General features: G+C 40.2%; 5 protein-coding genes and 2 pseudogenes across 7 annotated transcripts; 2 read left to right on the plus strand and 5 right to left on the minus strand.

Moving 5' to 3' along the window:
• Positions 1-1,620: 1,620 nt before the first annotated feature.
• Positions 1,621-6,954, minus strand: LOC113678061 (histone H1.0-B). 2 transcript variants are annotated; one of them, XM_089199330.1, is made up of 2 exons: positions 6,781-6,954; positions 1,621-2,108 (listed from the first exon to the last, which is right to left on the minus strand). In XM_089199330.1, exons 1-2 carry the CDS (start codon positions 6,952-6,954, stop codon positions 1,752-1,754), a joined length of 531 nt encoding a protein of 176 aa, XP_089055456.1. In that variant the 3' UTR covers positions 1,621-1,751. The 2 variants fall into 2 exon arrangements, with proteins under 2 accessions (XP_089055456.1, XP_027050732.2); XM_027194931.2 differs by lacking the exon at positions 6,781-6,954 and having other exon boundaries at positions 1,621-2,310.
• LOC149051308 (histone H2A pseudogene) lies at positions 4,377-4,960 on the minus strand (annotated as a pseudogene). Its single transcript, XR_016184698.1, has one exon. The product of XR_016184698.1 is annotated as a histone H2A pseudogene (transcript).
• On the plus strand, positions 5,185-5,796 carry LOC149051309 (histone H2B.1 pseudogene; annotated as a pseudogene).
• Positions 6,955-8,432: 1,478 nt separating the features above from the next.
• LOC113678054 (histone H3) lies at positions 8,433-9,001 on the minus strand. The gene has a single exon (XM_089199409.1). The coding sequence runs from the start codon at positions 8,984-8,986 to the stop codon at positions 8,576-8,578; it is 411 nt and encodes a 136-aa protein (XP_089055535.1). The 5' UTR covers positions 8,987-9,001; the 3' UTR covers positions 8,433-8,575.
• A 484-nt stretch (positions 9,002-9,485) lies between these two features.
• Positions 9,486-9,797, plus strand: LOC149051310 (histone H4). Its single transcript, XM_089199398.1, has one exon. The coding sequence runs from the start codon at positions 9,486-9,488 to the stop codon at positions 9,795-9,797; it is 312 nt and encodes a 103-aa protein (XP_089055524.1).
• A 4,615-nt stretch (positions 9,798-14,412) lies between these two features.
• On the minus strand, positions 14,413-15,595 carry LOC113669787 (neuropeptide FF receptor 1). The gene has a single exon (XM_027185864.2). The coding sequence runs from the start codon at positions 15,457-15,459 to the stop codon at positions 14,530-14,532; it is 930 nt and encodes a 309-aa protein (XP_027041665.2). The 5' UTR covers positions 15,460-15,595; the 3' UTR covers positions 14,413-14,529.
• A 2,413-nt stretch (positions 15,596-18,008) lies between these two features.
• Positions 18,009-19,325, minus strand: LOC113669786 (melatonin receptor type 1B-like). The gene has a single exon (XM_027185863.2). The coding sequence runs from the start codon at positions 19,243-19,245 to the stop codon at positions 18,283-18,285; it is 963 nt and encodes a 320-aa protein (XP_027041664.2). The 5' UTR covers positions 19,246-19,325; the 3' UTR covers positions 18,009-18,282.
• Positions 19,326-21,972: the final 2,647 nt, after the last annotated feature.

A 21,972-nucleotide genomic window follows, 5' to 3' on the forward strand; every position in this document is an offset into this window, starting at 1 on the left:
GATGTCTACAAAAACAAAATTCAGCGATCAACGATTGTGGCGCGAGAGTTACACACCTTTACGTTTAAGAACATCTCCGAAGTCGTTATTTGTACGATTTTGGTCCGCGCAAAAAAACTTCACGAAGCGTATTTGGCGTTAGGCAACATTCGTGTCCAAAGATTCTTTGAAATTATCACTTCATGACAAAATTGGAAACTGGGGTAGAGGGGTTCTGAGATGATATTTTCATAGTTCTTGTTCACCTCATCGTATCCAGCTAGTCAAGACTTTTGTATTAAGTGGTGGTTCCTAAAGAAGCCGTTTTTGATTAGTTAAGGCTGATTTATGCCTTGGGTTTTTTCTCGGTCTTCTTGGCCAGAAGTACAGCTTGGATGTTAGGAAGAACACCTCCCTGTGCGATTGTGACACCGGCAAGAAGTTTGTTCAACTCCTCGTCATTACGGACAGCCAGCTGAAGGTGACGGGGAATGATCCAGACTGCCATCAGGCTGCTTCTGCCCAGTGAACTGGCTAAACACGCTGTGAGCGAAGGAACCAAAGCTGTGACGAAGTACACCAGCAGCAAGTAAACTCACTTTGTGGGTTTCCCGCCAAAACCAACGGCTCTTTTAGGAGCCACCAAATATTATGAAAGTCAATTGCGAACGCGATACGAGCTTTAAAAATGAGAATGTTTCCCCTTGTATCAACTAGTATTTTGTTTTTAACCGGATTGTGCGAACTGTGTTCTTGACGAAACGAAACAAAATTTTACAAATGAAAAAGCGCAGCAAATTTTAGTCATATATGGAACGGCGAATGAAGCGAAGACTACTGTTCATGATTTATTTTAAAAAATGTCACACTGAACATAAACGCTAAAAGAGTCAGTGTTTTTTTTTCTTTTCAATTTACCGACGGTAACTGCTCGATCACATATTGTCTGCCCAAACGCTGATTTATTCCAGAAACGTGATCCATATACAGTAGATCTCCGGAGTTTAAAGCTTTTCTTAGCGGCCAACCTACTCGACGCGCTGGATTTTAATGCAAATATATGCAAGTGGTGATTAAATGAGCTGCAAGACACAAACGGCCTGATTTAACCTGTGTTATAGAGTTAGACCTTTACCTCAGCATATTCTTTCATTTTCGCTTAATAAAAAGTGTACATTAGCCTGCGTACCTCTTAATCTTGAGCGGAAGCAGCGGATTAGCGAGTAGGGAAAGATAGAAAGTTTTTACACTTAAAGTGGAGCAAAAACACATGCAAGCTACATACAATACTCGACAAAGATGAAGTTTCAAGAGACCAGAAATCTTTGGAGTCTACAAGTAACGACTGACGACTCTTTTTAGTACGGAAATATTCTCCAGAGACCGATGGTTGTTTCTCTCTTGTTTATCTTTTGTCTGTAGGCGGGAAGAACGTGATGCGTGACGAGATTAACACTGCTAAGTAGCTGGTGTATCTGACATGGCGTGTCTGTAACAAAATTGTCAGAATAACATAAAGAAAAGTTTACGTGCCTATTCGAAATTGACGCGTCATGCGCTCTTATAGCAGCCATTTTCTCATTTTAACTCATTCTGATTGACGATTAAGCGACCATTAATGGGTAAAATCGGAGTGAGGGCCATGACCTTAATTATCGAAAAGTCGAACTGGAACATCTAAGACGGGATATTACTCAGTTGGTCATAACTTTTCCTTTTATGTGGTGGCTCCTAAAGGAGCCGTTTGATTTAATGAAGATTTGATACCCTCCTTATTTCTTGGCCGCCTTCTTTGGTGATTTCTTCGCTGCTTTCTTGGCGGGCTTTTTAGCTGCAGGCTTCTTCGCTGCTGGTTTTTTAGCAGCGGGTTTTTTCGCTGCTGGCTTCTTAGCGGCGGGTTTCTTCGCTGCTGGCTTTTTGGCCGCTGGTTTCTTTGCTTTCTTCTTGGCGGCGGGCTTCTTTGGTTTGGCAGCAGGCTTCTTCTTTGCAGCTGGCTTCTTCTTCGGCTTCTTCTCCTTCTTTTCCTCTTTGGCCACCTTGAAGGAACCAGAAGCACCAACTCCCTTGGTGTGGACAAGCTTGCCACTAGTAACACCCCTTTTCAAAGCCATCTTCAAGTGCGAGCCGACCTTACCAACCTTGTAGTTGGCCTTGATGTACTTCTCGATAGCTTGGCGGGAAGAGCCGCTTCGCTCTTTCAACGCTAAGATAGCAGCTTTTATCATGTCGGCATAAGGTGGATGCTCAGCTGGCTTTTTGAGCGCAGCTGGCTTCTTTTTAGCGGGGGACTTTGCCTCGGACATGTTGTTTGCTGTAGAACTTTCGGAACTAGGAGCAATAATGATTGCTAAGAGCGCGCGCAAGGTAATATTATTCTTCGTGTACGGACCACCGAGGAAACAGAGTTGTCGCAAAATGGCGGCGCCCAAACTGTGTTAGTTTGTTTGACATTTCAGTTCATAACGAGCTAATTCAATAACATCAGATATTTTCTAGTCATAAAGAGCATAGCTAAGTTATCTCATAAAATGTAGGTGTAAAGAAAAGTTTGACTTACTAAAATAAAGAATAAATTTTTAGGGTCAAAAGTGTAGAAAGCATTAAGGTACAAACGAAAACTTTGAATGAATGATGAAAGGAGTTTTGTTTGAGTCACTTTTCAATAGTATATTCAATATCATATGAAAGAAGAAGTCCCTAACTTTGTAATTGTTTGAGAAAATGAACATTTTGATGCATATTCGAAGGCAGAGCGGCCTCTAAACTCAAACAAGAAGAACAAAACTACAACATCCGCCATTTGTCATATGTGACTCACCTGGACGAATGGTACAATGTTAAATGTCCCGACTGAAGAAAATGACTCGAAGCTAGGTCTTACTTTTGTAGGAAACCTTTTAAAAATAAAAGCGATTGAGCAAGTTTCCGTGCATAGTTTTTCTGGATTTGCCTCGTTACGGATCAGCCAAACCAGTTTTTGCATGGGCTGGTCGCGCGCTCTCGATCATAGGGCAAGATCGAAGTCAAGAGAGTGAGTTCTTAAAAGTGTTCTTAAAATATGATTACAATGGATTATTCACAAAGCAAAACATCAAAACCAGTTAGCGATGTAATAAATATTATCCTCATCTAAAATTTAATATATAGCATAACTAAAGAGAAAAACCAACTCTAAGCGAATGTTGCACATATTTTTGGATCAGGAACAGAGTTATTTGTTTGTATTCTGAAGAGACAAGGCCGCACTCTGTACGGATTTGGCGGTTAAACAGACCATCCTGACACAATACAAACGGCTCCTTTAGGAGCCACCAAATACAAAGAAAGTCATGATCAATATACATTAATGCCTTTTCAAGGTGTCTTACAAACGCTTACATCTCCCTCATACATTTGCTAAACAAAATGATTGCACCATCCTCGCGCGTCACGATATGGGGCAGTAGCTTGGAAAAAGAACATTGCACGCAACTTCACAATACCCGGCCACTTTTGAACGTTACTTAAATCAATTGCTCCTGAGGTCGAATAATTATTAAAGGAGAGGCCATTTAAACTAGTGCTCACGCAGTCCCGCACTCCCATAGTTGAATAAAAATTAAAGGAGAGGCCAGTTAAACTAGTGCTCACGCAGTCCCGCACTCCCGTAGTTGATTAAAAATTAAAGGAGAGGTCGGTTAAACTAGTGCTCACGCAGTCCTGCACTCCCGTAGTCGAATAAAAATTAAAGGAGAGGTCAGCTAAACTAGTGCTCCAAAGAATAAATATTTGTCAGTTTACTAGCCAGCGAAATCGAAATGCTCAGTGATTTAATTTTGAATTACACTTGAAGAAGGAGGAATAAAGATATGACTTTTAATTACAATTTGAATTACAATTTTGGTTCGGTTTAATGAAGAACGAAGAATATACATTTGAATATGTCGGTTCAAATGCAGAACGAAGATAATATATTTGAATATGTCAGCTCTTTTCGAACTGCTCAGAAACAAGGTCTGCGTGTTTGCGCACACCGTTTGGTCACGCTAAAGAACGAGGTCTATACGTATGTAAGCGCAATTGTTTTTTTTTCGCGGTACCCACTGCGTTACTCTAAGAAAGAGGAACACACCACAGATTTTGCAATTTTTGAGGTGATTATAGGTCGTTGTAGGTGGTTTTAGGTCGTTCCGTGTTTTAGTACTTACCTCAACGATAAACGATTTTGGCGCGCAACTCACGCACATTTGCGTCAAGTAAAAGTTCCAACGGCGTTGTTTCTAAGATCTTGGTGTAAGCTCTGTACGGATTTTGCGGTTAGGTGGCGATCAACGATTTTGGAGCGACAGTTAAACACCTTTGCGTCGAGTAACGTATGGGAAGTCGTTATTTCTACGATTTTGGTGTGCGGAAACTTAATAAATTTATTTGGTCGTTGATCGACATTCGCGTCCAAAGATTCTTTGGATTTATCACTTCATAACATAAAATTGGAAACTGGGGTGGAGGGGTTCTGAGATGATATTTTCATAGTTCTTATTCACCTCATCGTATGTAGCTAGTCAAGACTTTTGTATCATGTGGTGGCTCCTAAAGGAGCCGTTTTTGTTGGATTAAGACTGATTTATGCCTTGGGTTTTTTCTCAGTCTTCTTGGGCAGAAGTACAGCTTGGATGTTAGGAAGAACACCTCCCTGTGCGATTGTGACACCGGCCAGAAGTTTATTCAACTCCTCGTCATTACGGACAGCCAGCTGAAGGTGACGGGGAATGATTCTTGTCTTCTTCTTGTCACGAGCAGCGTTGCCCGCCAACTCAAGGATCTCAGCGCTCAGATATTCGAGCACAGCAGCCAAGTACACTGGGGCACCGCCGACTCGCTCAGCGTAATTTCCTTTGCGGAGAAGACGGTGAATTCGACCAACTGGGAATTGAAGTCCTGCTCGAGAAGAGCGGCTCTTAGACTTAGTGCCTTTAGCTTTTCCTTTACCGCGACCAGACATGTTCGTTGTGACTTGCTCTACTGTCAACAATAAGAATGAATAGTAAACTTGTACCAAGTCTGTTATTTATAGTTCGTTCATTATGCAGGAAGGATCGAAAAGCACCAATCAATTTTAAGCTTCGCGCGATTTGATAGCATTGTAATTTTCTGCTTAAAGAAAGAATAACATACAAATTGACCTCCGGGGCTAGCATATAGTAATAAGCCAATCATTGATCGAGAATCTCGATCCGTATGGTAATAGATTCTCTTACGATTCTGATATAAATACAAGACGAGTTGCGCTGCACATCTATTCACCTTTTTGATTCAGCAAGATGCCAGCCAAAGTTGCAGGAAAGAAAGGCGAGAAAAAAGCCGGAAAGTCTAAAGCCATTTCTGATGGAAAGAAGAAGAGGAGAGGAAAGAGAAGGGAAAGCTATGCTATCTAAATCTATAAGGTGTTGAAGCAAGTTCACCCCGACACTGGTATCTCCAGCAAAGCCATGGGCATCATGAACTCGTTCGTTAACGACATCTTCGAGCGCATCGCCACCGAAGCTTCCCGCCTTGCCCACTACAACAAGAAGTCGACCATCAGCTCTCGCGAAATCCAGACCGCTATCAGGCTGCTTTTGCCCGGTGAACTGGCAAAACATGCCGTCAGTGAAGGAACCAAAGCTGTGACCAAATACACCAGCAGCAAGTAAACTCACTTTGTGCGTTTCCCGCCGAAATAAACGGCTCCTTTAGGAGCCACCAAATGTTATGAAAGTCAGTCATTAACGTAATACGAGTTTAAATGAAAATGTTTCTCTTAATATCAACTATGATGGTTTGGATTTGGTTAGAGTTTTCCTTGTGTACAAGGTATGTTTTAAACTGACCGCACGAAGTGTTTCTTGACCAGGCGAAACAAAATGTAACAAATTAAATGTTCATGATTTCCTTTACAAAATGTTACATAAGAATTATAACTTTGAAGAACTAGAATTTTTTTTTTTAGTTATCACCAGTAAGTTCTCGATCACCTGGATCGTGATCGATCTACAGTAGATCTCCGGATTTTGAAGCTTTTCTTAGCGGCCAATGCACTCGACGCGGCGGGTTCTTTGACGGAAATATATGCTAGTGGTTATTGAATGAGCTGCGAGACACAGACGGCCCGAAAAGAACCCGAGTAGTAGAGTCAGACATTCACTTGAGCCCATTCTTTCATTCTCACTCAGTGCACCTCAACTTTCAAAACATGAAAGATCGAGAGCTAGCCTGCGAAGTTAATGGTCTTGTGTGTGCTTAAAGCGTTAGTGATTAGTCCCAAATCCTCGGCTTGTTTTTATGCTTCAAAGCAGAGCACAAATGCCGCAAGCTACATGTGATACTCTTCAAAGTTGGAGTTTCAAGAAAACAGAAAACTTTGAAAGCTACAAGGAAAGACTGACGACTTTGCTTAGCCTGGAGATATTCCCCAGAGATCGATAGTCGCTCAGAGCGATAAAAAAGAGGCAGTTTATCGAGAAAACCTCCCTGCTTTGCCTGAGGGAACGCGATGCGTGACGAGGTTAACATCGCTATGTACTTAGTGTATCTGTCATGGACTGTCTGTAGGAAAATTGTCTCAAATAAACAAGGACATTCAGGCGCCCATTTTAAATCGATGCGTAACATTACTACGCACTTATGCATCCCTATAGCAGCGATATCCTCATAAAACCTAATTTATCTGACGGTAAAGCGACCTTTATCGGGTAAAACTTTTAGTTAGAGCCACCACCAAATTTATCGAAAAGTTAAACTCGATTATCGAAGACGGATCTAAAACTGAACTGAAACTGAAACCTCACCAACCTTGTAGTTAGCCTTGATGTACTTCTCGATGGCTTGTCGGGAAGAACCGTTTCGCTCTTTCAACGCTAAGATAGCAGCTTTGATCATTTCAGAATAAGGTGGATGCTCAGCTGGCTTTTTGGGCGCAGCTGGCTGCTTTTTAACTGGGGACTTTTCTTCGGACATGTCGTGTGCTGTAGATCCTTCGCAACAGAGACTAGTAATGATTTCACAGAGCGCGCAAGGTGATGTTATTCGTCGTAAACGAACCGCCGAGGAAACAGGGTTGTTACAAAATGGCGTCGTTCAAACTGTGCTAGTTTGCTTGACATTTTGCTCGATAACAAGCTCATTCAATAACTTCAAGTCCTCGCTAATAAAAAATATTTTAGCTTCGTTATATGGCAACAATCATATGTGAAATATGCTTTGATTTACTCAAAGTTAGAATGACGTTTTACGGTCAAAAGTCTACAAAGCGGTGAGATTCCAAGAAGAACTTTGGATAAATGACGAAAGAAGTTCTCTTTAAGTCGCCTTTCATCATTAAATTAGACATTTTAGGAAGGAAGAGGCCCTAGACTTTGCATGTGTATGAAAAATGAGCATTTTGATGCATATTCAAAGGCAGAGCGGACTTTAAATTTGAACAAGAAGAACAAAACTACAATTTCCGCCATTTTATACGTGACCTGTATGCTAAATTTCTTGAATGAGCAAAATGACCCGAAAATATGGCTAAATAGCAATCGTTTGAAATCAATGGTGATGGAACAAGGTTATCTGCTTAGTGTGGCATACTTGCCTCGCTTTCTAACATGCTAGTTATGCATGAATCAGTTGCGCGCTCTCAACTCCCGAGCAGACTTTATACCAAGAGCGGAGTGGAGTTAGAGAGCTTTATTCTCAGAAATAAAGTTTATTCACAAAGCAGAAATTGCACACCAGATGACAATGTGATGTGCTTGCTAAATTCTGCAACAGATCTCCTATACGTTGTGCTGTGAAGTTCAGAACTACGCGGAATAGCATGCTGTTTGTGAGTATCTAGTATACTCCATTGTCGATCGATAGAGAGTCACTTTTACGATCCTCTATGGGGCGAGGTAGTAGGTCCGGGCTTGCGGACAAACCAAGCACCCCAAAAAAAGAAAATTCAAGTTTACAAACATCATATGGTTACGGTCGGAAAGACGGAGTCCTAAGTTAAGCCTTTGTGTAAAAAATGAGTAAAATTCAAAGACAGACCGGCATCTAAATTTCAACAACGACCAAAACTTGTTTTAAGATACAAACAGGATTGAAGAAACAACGTTCGCCACTTAATGCACAACCTCGATAGGAAGTGTGCTTAATTTGGGAAATAAGGTAAAAGTGTCTTTTATTGTGAATTGATAACTCATGAAAAATGTGTCATGTTTTTAACTTAAAGAAGCCCATGAGGGTGACTACGAAACTTACCAGGGAGCGCTGATGATTTACATTATATTAGCGCCAAAAAAATTACATGTCTCAGAGATAGATACATGTAAATGATAAATGGTAAAAAAACAGAATGTTTAGCTTATCTTGGAGATAAAAATTAAATATTTTCCTATGAACGGCTTTAGGTTGGACAACTATGTTTTCTGTGCGGTTAGGACTTGCCACTCAGAGAGTAGGACAATTTCAGATGGTATAATTTCTCATTTCATATTTCCAGTTTAAGGCTGTTAAGTTGGTTGTTGAGGGACTCATAGTTTGGTCATTGCTTTTATTCGTGTGGTAGCTCCTAAAGGAGCCGTTTGTAATTCGAAGTGAAGTCCACTTATGCTCTTTCTCCGCGGATTCGGCGGGCCAACTGAATGTCCTTGGGCATAATGGTGACACGCTTGGCGTGGATGGCGCACAAGTTGGTGTCTTCAAACAGACCAACAAGGTAAGCCTCGCTAGCTTCTTGAAGAGCCATCACAGCAGAGCTTTGGAAACGCAGATCTGTCTTGAAATCTTGAGCGATTTCTCGCACAAGGCGCTGGAAGGGCAACTTGCGGATCAAGAGCTCGGTGGATTTCTGGTAACGACGGATCTCACGAAGAGCCACTGTACCAGGTCTGTAACGATGAGGTTTCTTGACTCCACCGGTGGCAGGAGCGCTCTTACGAGCTGCCTTTGTGGCGAGCTGTTTTCGCGGAGCTTTTCCGCCGGTTGATTTTCGTGCAGTTTGTTTCGTACGTGCCATCCTGTTCAACGACTCAGAATATCTGATGATGGGGAATTGTATATTGAAATTGATTTATACCTGGCGGGCTTACTTGTGATTGGCTTAAAATGAAGAGATTTGATTGGTTAGGTACGAAAGCTGTGAATAATTTCACGGATCTGCAATCTTATTTTGATCCGAAGTAACATGGAAGGTCGTTTAGGTATAACCTAAGTATTATCCTCGCTTTAAATTTAACATAAAGCATAATTAGAGAGAAAAACCAATTTTAAGCGTAGTTCACAAGTGACTTTTGGATGGAGCAGACTTGTTTTCCATTGAAACATACGCGTGCGGGATTACCGTGTGATTTATGTTAATACATGTTAATATAACAGTAAAATTATGATTAGATATTTGACTCAACCAATAGCAACCCCTCTTCCCATTCTGTTTTCTGAGAGGTCTTATCTTTCTGTATAAAACCTAATAACGTTCGTCCAATCGCTATAACTCAAACACACGAGTGATAATCAATATGTCTGGTCGCGGTAAAGGAGGTAAAGGTCTCGGAAAAGGTGGCGCCAAGCGTCACCGAAAAATCCTTCGTGATAACATCCAAGGTATCACTAAGCCAGCCATCCGTCGTCTTGCTCGCCGTGGCGGTGTCAAGCGAATCTCCGGCTTGATCTACGAGGAGACCCGTGGTGTTCTCAAGGTTTTTCTCGAGAACGTGATCCGTGATGCTGTGACATACACGGAGCACGCTAAGAGAAAGACTGTGACAGCCATGGATGTGGTGTACGCTCTGAAGAGACAAGGCCGCACTCTGTACGGATTTGGCGGTTAGACACGCCATCCTGATACAAAACAAACGGCTCCTTTAGGAGCCACCAAATACGAAAAAAGTCATGATCAATAAATGTGTCAACATTTATGATGCATGTTTAGGTCGCATGTGTATCTCGCTTATTAAGAATCTGGAAAAAAAATTCAATAGTCTTGTCCTTAAAAAAAATACCCTATAGATTTTCATGCGTATCTAGCTTTAGCTGGAGCTATGGATCAATTCTCATTAAAGTCCGTTACTTTTTTCAAATACTCGCGGGTCGTAGGAGTTCATATGGCAATCAAGAAGAAGAAATTAGCCCTCAAACAACCCCCCCCCCATCATTGCGTTCTTTGTAAAAATCGCTAAGAGAGTTGGCGGTTTTTAAACGTTTTGCTGTTCTTTTCCCCCCCTTTAGAGTGAAAATCTTATTGAATCAGTCCATCTGTAAGGTCTCCAAAATTTTTCATTGTATATTCATTAATACTGAAAATGGCGCGATTTTTGTGCCCGTTAGTGGTTGAGGCGCGGGAGCCGAAATCATCGGAGGCAATGAAGTTACCGACCACGATTTTCTTTTTCGTTTATTTATATGCAAAATTTCCGTGATCTTTTGAGCGTGCCTTTGAATGAATCCTTTTATTAACTTAATTCCTCCCTCATCCTAATTCAAGGGCTCTTACAGAAAAGTATCGAGGTGATATCTTAGTCGATGTTGTTTTCGGCTAGAAATTCTTAAATAGGTCAGCGACTTGTCTCGTTGGTCAAGACTTTTGTATCATGTGGTGGCTCCTAAAGGAGCCGTTTTATAGAGGGTGAAGCTGATCTAAGCCTTAGGTTTCTTCTCGGTCTTGTCGGGCAGAAGTACAGCTTGGATGTTAGGAAGAACACCTCCCTGTGCGATTGTGACACCGGCCAGAAGTTTATTCAACTCCTCGTCATTACGGACAGCCAGCTGAAGGTGACGGGGAATGATTCTTGTCTTCTTGTTGTCACGAGCAGCGTTTCCCGCCAACTCAAGGATCTCAGCACTCAGATATTCGAGCACAGCAGCCAAGTACACTGGAGCACCGGCGCCAACTCGCTCAGCGATTTTTACTAAAACCGAATTCTCTCCTCTATCTTCAATACAGTCTTTAAAATTGTAGCTCTGAAAACTTGTTAAATGACTTTAAACTGTTAATGACTTTTTTTCGTCTCATCAGTTTTCTTTTTGATATGTATTGATATTGTAAAAAGAGCTGGGAGGTAGTCTTTAGACTAATGCGCAGCACCGGCGTACGTGATGATACGTACTGTACTGTATGGGACAAATGCAAAGAAAAAAAAATAGATTTAAAATTTTAAAAAGCTTTTCCTCAAAAACTTGTCCAAAATAGGCCAAAATGCGTTAGGGAATGTTTCACAAATTTCTTAAATTTTCCAGTCGGGATACCTCCGGACTCTGATAATATTTGGCCTGGGTTGTTTTGGTCGAAGGATAGTTACTTTTCGCGGGACTCGTTTTTTTCTCTTCTTCCACGCTGTTGGCGCTGTTCTGTCTTCACTCAAAACGCTTTTTAGCTGCGAACTAGAGCCAAATTTCGGCGTTAAATCAACTAACAGACATTAATAAAGGGGACAAGTTTCTAAAATATCCGTGATGCTGCATCGGTGGAATTAATCTCAGATTATTTGAAATACGTAGACTGGTTCCAAATAGATTCCCCCGTAAGTCACATGCCTCTGACGTCACATCGCGGGAATATGTAGCGCGAAATCTTCTGCATGGTACGATCAAACGTTACAATCATGGCTACATGTCCGATTTTAGACAATAGTGACCGATTGTAGACATTTGTGTCCGATTTTAGACACTACCGTCCAATTTTAAACATGAATGTCCGATTTTAGACTTAAATGGTCGATTTTGGACACAAGTGTCCGATATTTGACGGCAGTTTCCGATTTAGACGCTAGTGTCCGATTTTTGATGCTAGTGTCTGAATTTAGACGCTAGAGTTCGATTTTAGACACTTATGTCCGATCTTGGATATTAGAGTCCGATTTTGACGCTGGTGTCCGATTTTGGACGCTAGTGTCCGATTTTAGGTACTAGTGTCCAGTTTCAGACAACAGTTTCCGAATTTAGAGTTTGGTGTTCGACCTAAGACACTATTCGCTGATTTTTGACACGTGCGTTTGATTTTAGGGGGCAGGCAGCGAGATTAATTTGCACACATTTTTCGATAATGAGGAAAACCTTGTGTCATTTAATTGAGCTGTGAAATCGAGGACAACTTTTTCTACGTACGCTTATTTCGGACTGAAATTTTACTGAAAATAATTACTTTTTGCTGCTTAAGATAAAGCGTTCGAGGCTTTTTTTTTGGCACGGGTGTGAGGGGAGAAAAATAAATGCGAGTAGAAGGCGTTGTTAACGAAAGTGTTAAAGTGGGAGACCAAACCCAAGCGTTGAATGCCAACCACGCACGTGTAGTGCCAACCACGCGCGTGGAGTGTCAACCACGCGCGTGTAAGGCCAACCATGCGCGTGAAACACCACAAACACGAAAATTGAGTAACAAGAAATAAGGCACGCAAAATGCACGCGTGACTCATATCACGCATCTTCAAACTTTTGTAAGCATTTATTTATTTTCCGATATCAGTTGTTCAGTTGGTAGCTTCGATTCGAACACTTGATAACTTTTTACATGCAGTCTGATGTAGCAACTACGAAACTGTCTTTACTACATTAAAACAAAGTAAATTGATAATTTTGTCTTTATTCACGGTGAAAACCGTATATTTGTTATCGCACTATCCAGCTATGTGAATCTCGTACCCAGATCCTACCGTGCAAATGTCAACGAAATGCAAAACTTACGACCGCTTGGTCGTGAAAGGTCTGGTTACGAGACTACCGGCTATGTAGTCTGAGGGACCAGTGTCATAAGGGACCGGTCATTATTTATCGCCTGGGGGGGGTCGGAGTATTTTTGTTGTCACATCGGAGCATTTACCTGATCCCCCCCGTAGAGTATCTAGTTTTTTAGAGATCCCCCCTTATCGGTAGTGGAAAGTTTCATGATCCCCCCCCCCCTTTTCTACAAGTCCTGAGGAACGACTCAGCACCAGAAAAGAAGCCGTGGGAAAAATATCTTCTTCCCAACCCACACACAGAAAGGCTGAAATTCTACAATAGTGTTGTACCGCAGATTTATGAATCTTCATTCGTGAGTAAACAAGCCGGTTTCAAACAGTATCTCCTCGAGCAACAGCAAATGCGTTGGCAGTTAAACACAAAGATAAAAGCCCTTTCCGATAAAGAAAACAACTTGCTTAGAAACGAGAATTGGGGAGTGTGCCAAAACATCACGAAGTTCATGTCAGGCGTGGATGGATGTAAGGGCAGTGGTGATGTCGCGAAGTGTGAGTCCTCCTTGACCACTGTCAATGAGGCCTTTAATTCAGCATCCGATTTGCTCTCATTTATCGACAACAGACGAAAGAACCTTTATACAGAAGAGCATACCTTAAGGTCGTTTGCAAGTGATGAGCTCAAATATTTCCAGGAAGCTCAAGAGCGAGTGAAGGCCATACACCAAGAGCTGCAGAAAGCCTCCAATGCGCTGACGACCACCCTCATGAGCTTGAAGAGAAAGTTCCCATCTCCCATGGGGAACAACGGCCAATCCCGAAGAAAAAAAAGAAAACAAGAGAAAAGTGAAAAAAATCAAGGAGAAAAGGTTGCATCAGCGAGCAGCAATTCTCCTAGAAAAACTTACCTCAAAAGAGGTAGCTAAAGAGGTTTTCGATTCACTCGAAAAGAATACTTACAAATGTGTCTCAAGTATTAATGCAGGATTCACTGCGAGATTTGTCAAGCGTCTCCACCTGGATCCTCTGCTATGGCTTTTGGAAAGAGGTGTGTTTGAAACAGAGCTGGCACGCAATTTGAAAGTGGTAGTGGCCAGAATGAACGAAGAGAATAGCAGTAATGGTGCTGAAAAAGGGTCAAGTTCGGGCGAGGATTCAGATGAATCTGACGAGGAGACTGTGCAAGAGCCAGTGGAGAAGGCTGCCGAAGATTCTGACACGGAAGCGGAACAAGATACAGCCTCACCAAAATAAACACTTTTTTATTTGTTGTTTTCATTCGGCCGCGTATTAAAATAATGAAAGTTTATGATTTTAGATTACGATTCTCTATAAAACAAACTGAAATCTTATGAAACAATTTTGAGCAATTGTAAGTATTCCATTCTCAAAATCTTGATTACCTTTCTAATTTAGATCGTGCCTGAATAAAAACGTGTATGTTAGACTACGATAGTGATTCTTTTTTACAAAATGGAGGGTCTGTAAAAGGGTTTGGGTTTTGTGTCTGGGCTAGAATAGAGTTTATATAATACAAAATACAACTGAACGTGGTCTTGAATATATGGTTGGGGGTTTAGAGTCCCAGCGGCAAATCCTACCAAAGTATTTACAAATGCAATCACCCGGGGTCCCGGTGCGACCTAAAATTCCTTTTTTTTTGGTCTGATCCCCCCCATTATGCTTGTCAATTACGGCTGATCCCCCCTAAAGGTCTTCAAAAAACCATGTGATCCCCCCCTAAATACTCCGACCCCCCCCAGGCAATAAATAATGACCGGTCCCTAAGAGGCCTCATGGGGGGATCAGATAAATTTTTATGATGACACAACCAAAACCCTCTAGTTCCCTCCCCACAGGGGATAAATAACAATCGATACCTTAGCCGTTATTATTTTGATTTTTGTAAGCGAAGAACGTTACGCACAATACTTCTGCACTCTCGTCTAAACTGTCTATTCATGATACCGTATATGAAGGGGTTGATAGAGCTACTCAAATACAACAAAAACCCGACTGCAAGATACCATTGTCGCCGTAAAGAGTATTCCCCATAATGAATTTGAACAAAATTCATGACATAAACTGGAAGCCAACAACATAAGAAGGCGAACAGAATTGCTACCAAAGTCTTAGTCACTTTTGCTTCTTTTACATTTACCCGGCGGTTCAGAAGGCTATTTTTCTGCGGGAAAACACGATTTGATCTGGAAACAGCACGGCAAACTTTGATGTAGCAGACGACAATGACCGTAAATGGAGTGATAATGTAAATACAGTAGGTTAGGCTCAAAAATGTAATGTTATCCCTGCTCAAACATATTGCTTCACCCGCATGGAACTTATATCTGCCGTCTTCGATGAAAAATGGCGGCGCAGAACCTGGCAAAGCTGCGCACCATACAATAATAATGTAGATCAAAATTTTTCGCTTCGTAAACAGCGCTTGGTACTTCCCAGGTTTAACAATACAGAAATATCGACTCACTGCAATTATTCCCATGGTACAGAGCGAAACAATCGCAAATGTGTAAGCTCCAAACCCCTGAAGATGGCAGATAGTTTCACCAAACTCCCAACGGCCGATAAAGAGAGTTGTAACTGTAAAAGGCATGCAGCAGGTGGACATCAGAATATCACTCACAGCCAGTGCTACGACGAACATATTTGGAGGCGTACGGAGCCTGTAGTTTCTGTACACGGCATAACATGTGAGAAGATTGCCAAAGAAAGCCAATACATTGATAACCGCAAACAAAATTGTTTCAGTCCAAACTAAAACTGTAGTCCTTGTAGCAAGTTCGATCAAAAGATTTTCCATTACGACTTTCGATAACCGAACAAGCGCACAGAGGGCGCTTTTCAAGCTGAATATATAAAGGAAATAATTTGTTTTGTTCAGTTGTGTATTTTGATAAGAGCAAAATTTTTCAATTTTTGTCAGCCGCGGAAGTAATTTGTGTCGATTGTGTTACATAAAATACAATCTTCAAATTTTACCTTTTGAAAAAACCTCTCTGGTCTTAAAAGACAAATCTGAAAGGAAGTGAAGTATTTTTTTTATGTATTCTAACCTACATGCGTAGTCATTGTAGGAAAAATCTAAAATAAATGACAATTTTAACTTGACTTGCTAATTTTCCAGATTAACAAATTAAAAATAACAAGTGATGTGAAAGTGAAGAGCTAGACACCGCCGGGTTTCATTTTAAAAAATTGAAATTATAAACACTTTTGGAGGTAAGTAATCTATTGTGTTCACGTAATTAGCGGCTTTTACCTTTTGTCATGTCTTTCCGCCAACTATACTCTTTAATCAATTAAATGGCACAGCGCGTAGATTTTTTCTTAACACCTGTCTCGGTTTTTAGCCGTGAAGCGCGCGAAACGTGATGCACTATCGTCATCGAGATACGCAAACGTTAAATGCGAGCTCTGTGATTGTTACACTCAAGCGTGAAACGTGATGCGTGAGCATGAAAAGATGTACTTTATTCAAACGATATATACGAGTGTAAAGTCATAAATAAGCGACACACGCTTACGACGTACTAACGGCAATATGGAGGAGTTGTGAATGCTATTTCTATAACAATTTTTAAAAATTTTAATTTCTTTTCCATGTCAAGGTGATTCCTCAGTTTTGCACTGCGCATCTTGCGCTGCGCATAAAAATCGTCGTATCAGCGGAATGAGTGCGCGCGCATTCCGAGAACACGGTAATGTTTTTCAATCCATGGACCAGGTAAAGAGGTACGATAGTCTTTAGCTCTTGAACGAACACGATGAGCTACATTTTTTCCATAATTTTGGTATACAATGTATCCCCTTTAAATTGGGAAAAATAAAATAAAAATTTTTCGAAGGGAAAAAGAGATACAGCAAAAAGCGTGCGTGAAGCCCGTCACACGAGGATGTAAATTACGACCTTGAAAAGAACGGCTCGAGGAACGTTTTGAGTCGATGTCGTCTAAATTTGCGTGATTTTCCCATAAATTATATATAAAATTGTTTCATACGCGCGAGACTTTCTACTTATCAAGTTTTTTTTTCAAGTGTTACTTTTAAAACCCTTGCTTCCAGCTGCAGCAAAGTGTACCGTAAACCGATGAAATGACGCGCGTGATTAGTGCCAATACGGGCATAAATATGATGGGTTTGGCCCATTACATCTCCCAAACAAGCACGGTGACCTATCTTTTTATTTTATTTTCGAAACAGAATCTAGTAAGGAAAATTTACGGAAAGTTTAGAAAAAAATTGTTCGATAACTCATTTCTCTGAGGAATCACCATATTATAGAGCACAGATAAATTTTATTGCTCATTGGGCCCCTATGCCACCGTGAAGCGTACTATACGCGATGTTCTATAACACTTTATGCATTATACTCAAGCGTGAAACGTGAAACAAGCGTTGTTTGTTGCTATTTGTTAGCCGTGAAGTGTGCTACACGAAATATGCTATTGTGATGGAGATACGCCGACATTATGCGCGAGCTTTGAGTGTTATACTCAAGAATAAAACGTGATACGTGGAAATAAAACGATAAATTTTAAGCGAACGAAATACACGACTGTGAAATGATAAAAAAGCGGCCTTTGCAAAAACGCCACTTAGAAGAGTTGTGAATGCTACAAAACCAAATCAATTTTAAAGAATCCTATTTTTCGTTCTCATTTCTACAGGTACTCGACATTGTGTGCAGATAATTTTCATTGCTCGATGCCCTTATGACACTGAATTTATTGAAGACTTTTAATCTGCTTACCCTTCTGGACTCTTCTTTCTTTGAAAGTTATCATAATGTTTTTCCCTATCTTGGCACAAATTTATACATATGTTAACATTAACCCTAACTTGTTATCAATTGACTGTTGTTGAGTTAAGGGAGGGGTAGGTGGGCAGTTTCCCAGACACTTACATGTTTATATAGATATATTTATATTTATTGCATATATATAGATATATACAGGTAGTTATGGTAAGCAAAACTGAGATGTAGATAAAAACACAATAGTAAAATAAACAAGCGCTAAATTCTTTTTTTTCAGTCTTGTTAGCATCAAACAAGTTAAGAATTCAATTTTAGAGATGTTAGTGAACAGATAATAAAACCTCTTTCCTTTGCCTTGTCCAACACGGCGTGTAAATTTTAAAAATGGTTTCAAGGTCTCTCTAGAAATGGCTGTTGAATACAATTAGGAGCTGTACACGAGCTACAAAAAGACACTGGGTACTAAAACCTAGGTTATTAAAGGATACTTGATCAGGAACGCACGACTCGAACAGTTAAACACTAAGAAACAAGTTGAAATTTTTTGCCGGTGCACTTTCTTCGCATCATTTAAGACAAATTAATCTAACTTTGCCGTGTGTCTGTTCATTTATTTTATAGCCTGCGGCTCGTGTGCCATTTTTTAGTTATCGTCATATTTTGACGTCATCTACAATCTATAGATGTACGGGCACACGGTTTTATGTAATCCTTGTTTCAAATATAAAAAGCGTCTCTCTTGTTCCCCTTGAAGGAACTCAGATCTCAGTTTGTAACACCCCTTTCCCATTTGGGTTAAGATGAGGTAATGTGAACATGAAAAAACTCCTCTACTACTTAGATAGCACGCGTCAAAATTTCACGCCATCAGTTGTCTCCGTTTCGGAAAGGCATTATAGTCTTACTTAAGATAGCTGTGTACTCTCGTCGGAATCGCCTATTCGTGACGCCATATATGAAAGGGTTGATAGTACTGCTCAAGAAGATTAACGAAGTGTAAGTGAGGTATATTTGTCGCGGAAGAATTTTTTTCCCGTGCGCGGCGTCAGTAATATCAATTACACATACAGGTAGCCAACAACATGAAAATCCAACCATGACTGCTGCCAACGTATTGGTAACTTTGGCCTCTTCCACATTCGCTCGGATTTGCTGGAAATTATTCTGGTGCGAGAAGACGCGATTTGCGCGTGATACTGCGCAGAATACTTTGACGTAACAGACTGAAATGATTATGAAAGGGGTTCCAATGTACAATTCAGTGAAGGACGTGAAAGGAATATTGCTCTCAAATGAATACGCACACATCGCTTTTCCAGGCTGGAATTCAAATCCTGATTCTTTATCGAAGAACAATGGAGGCACAGATCCCAACAAGGCTATGAACCATACAGTAGCGATGTACATCAGAGTACGGTTCTTTTTAAAAAGGACAATATACTTGTTTGATTTAACAATGCGGAAATATCGGCTGATTGCAATAATTCCCATGGTATTAAGAGAAGCCATTCCAAAAATGAACACTCCGAAGGCAAAAAACTCACAGAAAGTTTCGCCAAGCACCCACTGGCCACGAAATAGAGTTACAACTGTGAAAGGCGAACAACAGGTAGACAATAGAATGTCGCTGACAGCCAATGCAATTACGAACATGTTGGGAAGCGTACGGAGTCTGTGGTTTCTGTACACGGCGTAACATGTGAGAAGATTGCCAAAGAAAGCCAAAACGTTCATAAAAGCAAACACAGTTGTTTCAGCCCAAACTGTAACTTCGGTCCTCGTAGCAAGAGCAAAAGAAAGTGATTCCGTCGGAGCCTTTATCGACAGCATTCAAACGACTCGAAGACAATGTGACAAAGTCTTTTTGGTACGTGCCTACAGGCAAGCAAGATAAATATTCTAGTTTATAAGATAAGGTAAATACGAGTTTCTTTTGCTTAAATAACCACTTTTCCTTCATTTGTTTGCGAACGATATTGCTTTTTATTGTTTCAGCCTTGCATCAAGAAAATATTGAGACAGTCTTGTCACGTTTGTAATTGCAAGTTCATCGAAAGTGAACAAGGACCGGAATTTTCAAAGCCACCTCTTTGCAAGGAGTTCTAAATTCACTACAAACATTATGTTTCGGTAGAGGATACAACACCAGTAAATGATGCACGTGTAAAAAGCTGATTGACGGACATAGACTGATAAGCAAGCAATGTCACTTTCTGGTATAAGTCGAGAACACATCTCAATACCTTTGTATACTCTTAACGGTCTAACACGCACACACTTTATTGGTTTTACAAACTGAGTTTATTGTAAACACAGATTGGCTTGTACCCATGGGTAACTCGAGAGGAGCTTGTTTTTATCAGCAGTTTTGGATTTGATAACGTCAGCTGATATGGGGAGTTTTTTGGAGAAATTTTCTGACCAGCCGGAAACATATTTAAATTAAAAATTTGTTTGAATTGCAAACAAAACAGGTCGAAAACTCTAAGGTGTCAATAAAAAGGCCGATCGCAAATTGTCACAATTTACACCAGTTTCTCCTATATCTACAGAAATATAAACTTTTGGCTCCATTTGTTCGAAGGTTGGATACGCGCGCTATCCACTGGATAAAAGCCTATCTGGTGGTTAACGCTTTATGTTTTGCTATCATGATCACTTATCCATCGGATAGCGATTTATCGGTTGGATAGCGTTTTTCACCCTTTTTAACTCGTGAATTGCGCGCATGCGCAAGAGCGAGTTATAGATACGATGTGGGGAATAGCATTCGCTCGCTCGATTGGTCGATTCCTGTAAACTTTTTTTAGATTTTAGGCTTTTGAGTACATTTGATAGTTTTTGGCGAGCAATAAACAGACGAAATGGCGACCTTTGTTGCTAAGAATAGTGGTGGGGTGAAAAAGAAGCCAATGATAATCTTAAAAGAGTTTTTTTTTTTCGTTTTAGTTTCAACAAGCGGCGCCAGCGACTGGCAAGCATTCAAGGATTCACACTGAAATAACAACAACCTTCGTTTTTCATAAAATTATAATTTACAATCCTTGAACTTGAAAACAATCCGAAGATTCATTGAAAATATCACTTACTGCGAAGCGCTCGGAGTTTACAGATGTTCAAAAGCTTTTTCTGTTATAGCGTGAGATTGAGGACAAAATTGATCATTACGTTTCTTCACGTGTGTTTTTCCTGTGTGAAGCAACAAAAGATGCCGGCGACTGCCTAAATAACAAGTTAACACGAAAATCAAATAACACTTAGACAAACAATTTTAGCTACCGATTTTCAGTCAATTTTTAAAGAACAATTTTCTCGTAAGTTTCAAGACAATTTGAAGATTCAACATATATACAACGAAAGTTACACACCACAAAATTGATAAATAGGCCTGAAATGAAATTCTATCTTGTTATTGATTATACGTTGCCTAGCACGTGACTTAAATCTACCCAGGCGGAGATCTAAAATGACGGTGGCAGGCTTGGCTTAGTTATATCACTCAAAACTCGTTCCCGTTTGTCTCATTTGATAAAGAGGGAATCGTTAATGTTTTCATTATACAGTTATACAGTTATACACACTTTATCGATGCTCCCTAAGTGGGCTTTTCAGCTCAATAGAATAAAAAAATACAAATATATAAATTAATTGAGAATGTAAATACAATAATATTATAATTACAAAATATATATCAATAATATAATATAATATATCAACTTAATAAAACATTTGCAAGATGACGTCTAAAATTCCTGGGGCATTTTAAGGACTTAATGTTATCATTCAAGGAGTTCCAGAGTTTGGCTCCTCTGAAAGCAAAGGAGCGCTGCCCTGTTGACAGGCGACATAAAGGTATATCCAAAGCACCAGATGATCGAGTTTGTCTATTATGGACTTGAGAACATGATTTGAACATATCAGCAAGATAGTCTGGAACAAGCTTGTTAATACGTTTGTGCATCATAGTAGCGTCATTTAGAATGAGTTTCTCTCTAATAGGAAGCCATTTCAACGATCGCAACCCATCCGAAATATGGTCATACTTTCTTAGTCCCAGAATAATTCGCCCAGCAAAGTTTTGGACTTTTTGTAACTTGTCAATATTGCTACTGCTGGTATTACTCCAGACAGTTGAACAATATTGGAGTTTACTAAAGACAAATGAATTTATTACTAACAGAAGTGTTTTCATTAAGACAGTATTGCCTTGATTTTCTAATATTTACAACGAAAGACAGTAAATTTCACTTTTCACCCACATTTACTTCCAACCTTTTCTTTTGAACCAGAAACAAAAATGATAGACGTTTAAAACACATGACATCATCCACCTTGTTAAATGTAATAGCATGATCATTTCAATTGTAATGCCTTCTTGTCCCAACGTTACTTTGTTTCTTTGCTACATTAGCGAACACTGAACTACTGCTCGTACTCTAGATGACAATCAACCACAAAATTCCCTAAACCAGATAACATTAAACATAATCTCAAAAATCATGTGTCAATTCACGAGTTTGCTCACAGAGCACTTTGATTATAACTGGGCCCAAGCAA

The sequence above is a fragment of the Pocillopora damicornis genome, chromosome 1 (assembly GCF_964200805.1).
Source record: "Pocillopora damicornis chromosome 1, jaPocDami1.2, whole genome shotgun sequence".
Classification (NCBI taxonomy): domain Eukaryota; kingdom Metazoa; phylum Cnidaria; class Anthozoa; order Scleractinia; family Pocilloporidae; genus Pocillopora; species Pocillopora damicornis.

Bases quoted from the DNA above. Each gene is read 5' to 3' on its own strand.
- LOC113669787 (XM_027185864.2), bottom strand. From the start codon at position 15,459: ATGGAAAATCTTTTGATCGAACTTGCTACAAGGACTACAGTTTTAGTT.
- LOC113678054 (XM_089199409.1), bottom strand. From the start codon at position 8,986: ATGGCACGTACGAAACAAACTGCACGAAAATCAACCGGCGGAAAAGCT.
- LOC149051310 (XM_089199398.1), top strand. From the start codon at position 9,486: ATGTCTGGTCGCGGTAAAGGAGGTAAAGGTCTCGGAAAAGGTGGCGCC.
- LOC113669786 (XM_027185863.2), bottom strand. From the start codon at position 19,245: ATGCTGTCGATAAAGGCTCCGACGGAATCACTTTCTTTTGCTCTTGCT.
- LOC113678061 (XM_089199330.1), bottom strand. From the start codon at position 6,954: ATGTCCGAAGAAAAGTCCCCAGTTAAAAAGCAGCCAGCTGCGCCCAAA. The intron at 2,109-6,780 runs GTTTCAGTTTCA...AAGGTTGGTAAG, and splicing joins CTAACTACAAGGTTGGTGAG to GTCGGCTCGCACTTGAAGAT.